This window comes from Pararge aegeria, chromosome 12 (genome assembly GCF_905163445.1).
Source record: "Pararge aegeria chromosome 12, ilParAegt1.1, whole genome shotgun sequence".
NCBI classification, from domain to species: domain Eukaryota; kingdom Metazoa; phylum Arthropoda; class Insecta; order Lepidoptera; family Nymphalidae; genus Pararge; species Pararge aegeria.
In genome coordinates, this window is record NC_053191.1 from 16,862,983 (window position 1) to 16,870,313 (window position 7,331).

The 7,331-nt window shown below is 35.7% G+C and overlaps 1 protein-coding gene across 1 annotated transcript; it reads left to right on the forward strand.

Annotated features, from left to right (window-relative positions):
- Positions 1 to 1,427: 1,427 nt before the first annotated feature.
- LOC120627949 lies at positions 1,428 to 5,537 on the forward strand. The gene is made up of 4 exons (XM_039896079.1): positions 1,428 to 1,561; positions 1,920 to 2,039; positions 4,572 to 4,650; positions 5,397 to 5,537. Exons 1-4 carry the CDS (start codon positions 1,428 to 1,430, stop codon positions 5,535 to 5,537), a joined length of 474 nt encoding a protein of 157 aa, XP_039752013.1.
- Positions 5,538 to 7,331: the final 1,794 nt, after the last annotated feature.

The window sequence follows — 7,331 nt, forward strand, 5'->3', positions numbered from 1 at the left end:
ATGAAAATTAAGCTTAATTTGCTATACTCCACGAAAGTCAGGTAAATCATAATCTCCTGATCTCCTGAGGATGCTCCGGTAACGGAGCAACACGTACGTAGTTTACCATGTAGTGCACTGTGCACATTGCCGAAGATCTGTTTGGTGTGGAGTACAAAGATTGAAGAAATTGTAAATTACACCATACAGATTCTCCTGCTTTTCACGGAATATAGAAAATAAAGCTTAATATTCGTAAAAAAAAAAGAAATTTAGCTGTCAAAAAGAAGCATCGAAACTATTTTGTATAAAGATAATCATGATAATTTTCTTGAAAAAACCATCTTGTTTATTAAACTGAACGAGAGACATATGACAAAGATATAGTTAGAGGATATTTCGGTTTTTTTTTAACCTATCCATTTTAAATACTATGGAAGTAAAACATTATTTTACACCTACTATACGTCACCACCCTAAAATCCAATCTAACCAGCCGTGTGAGATATTTGAAGATTTATTTATTTATTTATTAGCTTTTCAAGGGAAACAAACAGTATTATTATACATAAAAGTAATGCCGTATTTTTGTATCACATAGACCAATGAAGTTTCCACAACTTGGTTATACATATAACCCGATAACATTAACCACAATTGCTTAGGAGTAAGTACCTAGCAAGCAATTATTATACAAAAAGAAGAAAAAAAAAATAATAATAATGTAATTAAAACAAAAATGAAAAACTTTAAAGCTATAGTACTTTTTTTGTCATAATAAATTTTCTAAACGTGCCAATTTTGACATGAAAAATGTCCGTCTCACAATATTTGTTGTTAAAAGCATTGCATGCACGAGATAAAAAGTTATTTGCCGAATACCTTGTCTTCCATCTAGCCCACGCAAAGGGAGGTTTACGCCTTGCATTTAACCTACGACATGCAAAATCGATATCGATAGGAATAATAGGAAATAGGAAATTCTTGACCTACCAATGCATACATTTAAAAAATGTGTAAAAACGCATCTAGTACAGCGAGGTTACTATACATTTGATGAATTCCTCAATGACAAGGTAGAATGGAAGCAGCCAGCCTCGCTCTCATATCCCGCAAGATAGCAAAATGATTGTAAATGTTGATGTTGGAAAAGAGCAACTACTGAGTTTCTTGCCGGCTCTTCTCGGTAGAATCTGCTTTCCGAACCGGTGGTAGAGTCACACAAACATGCATACTTGACGTTTCAAAAGTGCTTATAAAGTAGGCCTACTTGAAATAAATGAATTTGAATTTGAATTTGAATATAAGATAAAAACCTTCCTTAAGTAAGGCTACAAAACACAAGACTTATTTCTAATTCACATATTATAGTTCCTGAGATTAGCACGTTGTAATATCTGTTTTATGACAATTCTTAGAGTAGGTATGTATATTTCTTATCAATTAATATGTTTCCAGCAACCTGCTCAAATCCTTTCGTGGCTAAAGCAAAACCAATGATTTCGCTATTTAGCGAAGTGTTATTAGTACCAAGAACAGATTACGCGAGTTTGCAAGGATTCTTATATGAGAAATTTCAAAGGTATGTCCTATCTATACGTATGTTTAAAAGATGGTAACGAAAGGAAACGTTTCTTGTGACTGAGAACGCTACATTTAGAAGTACTGGAAAATCCGAGCGATTTAATAACAATAATAATGCCCGTTTTCGCAAAAAACCCGAGCTAAAGAACTGTAGTCAAATATGAGCAGTAACCCAATGCAAATAAGATCCATTTTACTTCGATGTTCAAGTGTTTCCATACTCAAAAAGTCAATTGCGAGCTAGCAAATCTTGTATGTATACAATATATGTAAATATTTATTGTACACCACAGAAACTTATAATTATGACGTAAAAATAATAAACTTAAATCTATTGTTTTATCTGTTCCACGTAGAATACGTAGCATGCCGCGCGACTACTGCGTATCGCCACTGGCTAAAGTATTGCAGGGATACGGCTTCGGAATGATAATGGAACTATTCGAGAAAGTCATGACTGCCGATCGGATCGTGAGGTAACCTAATCCCGCGGGAACGGTTTGCTTTCCCAGCATAATATAGTATCCTATAGCCAGTGGCGTGCATAGAGGTTATGCACAGGGTATGCAGATGATATAAAATGAAGGAAATCTTTAGTTAGAGTTAAAAATACTTAAGGGTAGACTTTTTATAACTCTTACAATGCCTATCCTTAAGTTTTCTATAACTCGTACCGCAAATTTCCTTCATCTTATATCATCTGCATACCCTGTGCATACCCTCTATGCACGCCACTGCCTATAGGCTATAATCGTGTCCACATTTAGAGATAGCTTGCATTGTAACCACGATTTGCGGAATTACGCTAGAATTAATTTTTTTATCCCGCAAGAACGTTAACTGGCTGATTTTCCGGGACAAAAGTGTCCTTTGTCCTACATACCTACGATGTGCCGAATTTTATCAAGATCCTGCAGTGGTTGAACCGAACGTAGTTAAAGAACAAATTAGTTAGAATTAATATCTAAATAATGTATCTAATGTACTACTAGCGCCATCTCTTGTGTTCTTGTATAGTTGTGTATCTATCCGGCTGCTGTTCATCGTCACCATCATCATATCAAGCGATAGACGTCCACTTCTGGACATAGGCATTTTGTAGGTAGTTCCAAATTCCACGGTTCTGTGCCGCTTGGATCCAGCCGCTACCTGCGATGCGATTTATGTTGTCTGTCCACCTCGTTTGGGGTCGACCAATGCTGCGCTTGCCAATGCGGGGCTGCCATTCCCATCGCCATCTAGCCCCAAAGTAAGCGTAGCTTGTTATGGGTGCTAAGATTACTGATGAACATTTTTATGTATAATATACATAAATACTTACAGTATACTGATAAACATCCAGACTGAAAAACTTTCATGTTCATCACACAAACATGCTCCAGTTGTTGGAACCCACGGCCATGGACTCAGAAAGCAGGGTCGCTGCCCACTGCGCCAGTCGGCCGTCCATTCCTCTAAAATCATAGGTTAGGTACCTACTAATATTATAAATGCGAAAGTTTGTATGTTTGCTTATTTGTCCTTAACGCCCTAACTAAGCAATCAACTTGATTCCTAATAGACATATAGATAACTTTAGAGGACGGAGAGTAACATAAGCTACTTTTTATCCCAGGAAAAATATAAATAGAAATTGATAATATCTCAATTTTCTATATAAAATCATAGGAGGTCTAATTGATTGCCCCATGCTGCTATCTAAGTTTGATTTATCATGCCGATTAAAACTTCCTATTCGCCCCAATCGTAAACTAACCTTGTTTTCGCCGCCCTTTTTCCATAAAAAATACACATGCAACTGTTACGTTTCTCGTGCTGTGAAACTACATATATAATGATGAATTTTTTGACGTGGATCTGTTTTCTAGCTCCTTAAAGAAAATTAAAAATGCATCTTTTAAAAAATACTTCTGATGTACCATTATACTTTATCTTTATATTCAACGATAACTTTTTTTTTTCTTGTTGTTTTTAATTCATTATGTACCTATTCTTTTCTTTCCCACCACTTATTGCCTTACTGCTCTGCTCAATGCTTTTAAAATTTTCTAATATTGTAAATTAACTGTACTTTTTCGGCTATGTCTATGTTATAAGATTTTTATTATATATGTATTAAGTTACTTCCATATAATGACTGTTTTTGCCAAAATAAAAAAAAAAATAAAAAAAATCTCTGGTCTAGTGGGAGGTTTTCCGGTTCCATCGACAAAGCGATTTCGGTGTGATGTTGCGTTGAAATCGATTAGGGGCATGGCCTTAATATAACTGCCATCAGTGGCCTGAATACAGATGGGCTTAGTGTATACACTAAGCGAGCAGATGATATGAACGAAAAAATATTACAAAAGTACAATTGTATTGTAAAAGTTATAGAAAGTCTACACCTAAGTTTTCATAACTTTTAAGTGAGATTTTCTTTATAAGTATACTAGCTGTTGCCCACGACTTCGTATGCGTTTGATTTTGTTTCTTGATGTGGCATTAAGTTTAGTTGTATGCCACGTCATGTTGTTGTAAAAAAAATTAAAGTATTCAGTATCGCTAAGCTAAGTTAAACGAGGGGTTTGCTGCTGTTCGCTGAGGAGTTCTGTCCTCTATGTCCAACCACATTCATCCGATCTACACAAAGTTTGCGCAAAATTAAACACATATTATAACCTCTATAGTACAAAAATAATTATTTCAATCGGTTATAATTTTTCGGAGTTATGGTGTAAAATCGTCAAAAACTTTCATCCCCTGTCCCAAAGGAACGAGCTTAATGGCGGGATAAAAAGTATTCTATATTACTTATAACAAACAAACTTACATTGACATTTATAATATTAGTGGGGATTTTCTGCATACTCTGTGTATACCCTCTATGCACGCCACTGAATCCCATACCCCTAACAGGCGAACCCTTACCACCAGGTGAGATTGTGGTCAAGAATTAAAAAAACCTTCATTTCGACGTGGATCTTATCCACGGGCCACGTTCTCATAACGGTATATGATATTTCTAGATTAAACGTAAACCCTCTGTCGCAAATGGAGTTTCTCGAGCCGTTGCTGGAATCCGGAACTGAAGCTATGACTTTGCAGGTATTTGTTTTTTATTGATGACTTATTTTGAAAAACTGCCTTACGATTATTGGTAAAAAATCTTAATTTTGAAGAAGATAAGGTTTTATTGTTATGAATTGCATATTATATTTTTAAAAATATTTTCCGCAAAACCCCTCGCTGGTTGTCGTGAAATTATAGGCAAATTAGAGCATCTGCATTTGTAAGCCTATATTCCATAGCTAACGAACTAATATTAGAATTACTTACTAAAAACCAGTAGTAACAATATACAAGCGATAAGGCCGCCTTTTGTATTCTGCTTCTGTCTTTGTATTTCTATTGTTTGAATTTTTCCTAACTTCATTGTGGTGCACAAATAAAGAGTTAAATAAATAATAATAAATAAATAGTAACATTAAATCAATGCTCAAAACACTTTATTACCAAGGTACTAATTCCAGAGAAACTGTCACGCATTATGACGCTTCGAATAGGTACAATATGTAAGCTGTCATTTGTTTAACCTGCAAATTGTGTTAATCTAAGCACAATAATACTTGTTCTTAGGTGTTATTAACAAAGATCAGTTGTTAAAAAAGATCTAGAATTGTCACTAAGTAGATTGATCGAGAATATTGAACACTAAAACATGACTTTATGCCTTACAATCAAATAAGACATGATTTTTAAATACTGAAGTCATCGCTGCACGGTGATATACCATTGCCTTTATTTCTTATGGAAAAAAAATGTCGCTAGGTTGTTATTTTTTTTTATTTCAGGAATATCAAGAATATACAGACTTCTTCATCAAAAACTCCCCGTTGAGAAAGGCGAGAGAGGAATACAATATGATCAACTTGAAAAGGGCTGCCGTATACGAGAAACTAGCTAAGGATGAAGAAAAGAATGAAAATACCTGAAAATTCCAGGGTAACACAGCAATGTAATGGAGGAAAATTAATAAATAAATATTGTGAAGTCAAAAATTCTGCTGAAATATGCCCATACAAAATATAAGATAGCCAGTAAGTGGCCTCCTTCGCATGGGGAATGAGTTCGATTCCCGGCGTGGACTTACTTTCGACTGCAATATGCGTTTTTTTATACAATAAAATATAGCTTTAACGCTTTTTTTAATAATTGATGGACCATGCATATATCCCACCTGATAGTAAGTGGAAATAAGTAAGTGGAATAACGGCAGTTTCAGTAAAATGGGAAATGTATTGAGGATTTTTGTAAACAGTTTCCCGCAACTTCGGCCGCGTCCATCATGGGATTCTTAAAACCCCACAGGAACCCTTTATCTTCCCGGGATAAATTTTCAACTCTGGAACACACCCCATTCTAACCCTCAAACTATGAACTCACGAGCGTAGCGGAGGGAGGAACTATCTCCTACGAGGATGCTTTCCATCTCATTTAACAATCTACTATTACATACTACATTTAGTCTGTTTTTAACCTTGGAATAATCCATGGTTCCGATTTGTGATCAAGCTTGTTACTCTATAAGATAAATTTAGAGCATCTAACTACTTCGAAGACACTGAATATGTACCCATTATTATAAAACTATATATTAATTCATTATTTAATCTTCCGTTAAGTTTCCCAAGGTTGGACGGGTAAAAAATAACTAATTTCATAGAACATCATGTGGTCCGCTGAGCTGAACTGAAATCAAGGATGGCGATTACATTCATTCTAATTCATCTACACTCCATTTTTTTTAAATGTCTTATTATTTAAGTAATCAAAACATTTTAGTCTAAAGATCTTTCAGAAAATATTAAGAACTAATAAAATCATACGTACAACGGACATAACTTAATGACATCTGCATCATCATCACATCAACCGATAGACGTCCACTGCTGGACATAGTTCCAAGTTCCACGGTTCTGAGCCGCTTGGATCCAGCGGCTACCTGCGACGCGCTTAATGTCGTCTGTCCACCTCGTTGAGGGCCGACCAACGCTGCGCTTACCAGTTCGGGGCTGACATTCCAGCACCTTGGGAATGGATTCCACCACCATCTGCATACCGTTTGCGAAAGGTGCAGAAGTCATTTGTGGAATTGAGTACTAACTTTTATAATATGATTCCCAACGCAATTTTGGACCTGCCAATGCATAAGTTTTAACAATGTTGAACACATTGTTAAAACTTACACACAACACATTTAATGATTCCAAGTTACTATACAATTGATGAATTTCTTAACGTCAAGGCTGCTGGGAAGCAAAGATTGTAAATTATTAAATGATGTTGAAAAAGAGCAATCTGCTAAGTTTCTTACCGGCTTTTCTCGGAGGAAACTGCCTTCCGAACTGGTGGCAGAGTCACTACAAACAGACTGACTTGACGTTTAAAAAGTGCTTATAAACTGGGCCTACTTGAAATAAATGAATTTTGAATTTCAATATCCAGGTCTATATTAAAAAAAAGTGGCTGTAGTGTATAGGTAGTAAACAGAGGTTGTGGTAGAAAAGAGGCAATTGCCAACTGTCAACTGTCACCTGGGCGTCCAAGGTTGGGTAACAAAGCGTGCTGGGGTGCTTAGGTATAGCTAGCAAGACGGTGGAATATCAGTGTTATTATTTATTACTAGTATTTTACGGCGATAACGCCGAAATACTTATACAGTGTTTTTTCACGCTCTGGCATTTGAAGGGTCTGCCATTCAACTGTAAGTTGAGTAGCAGCATAAG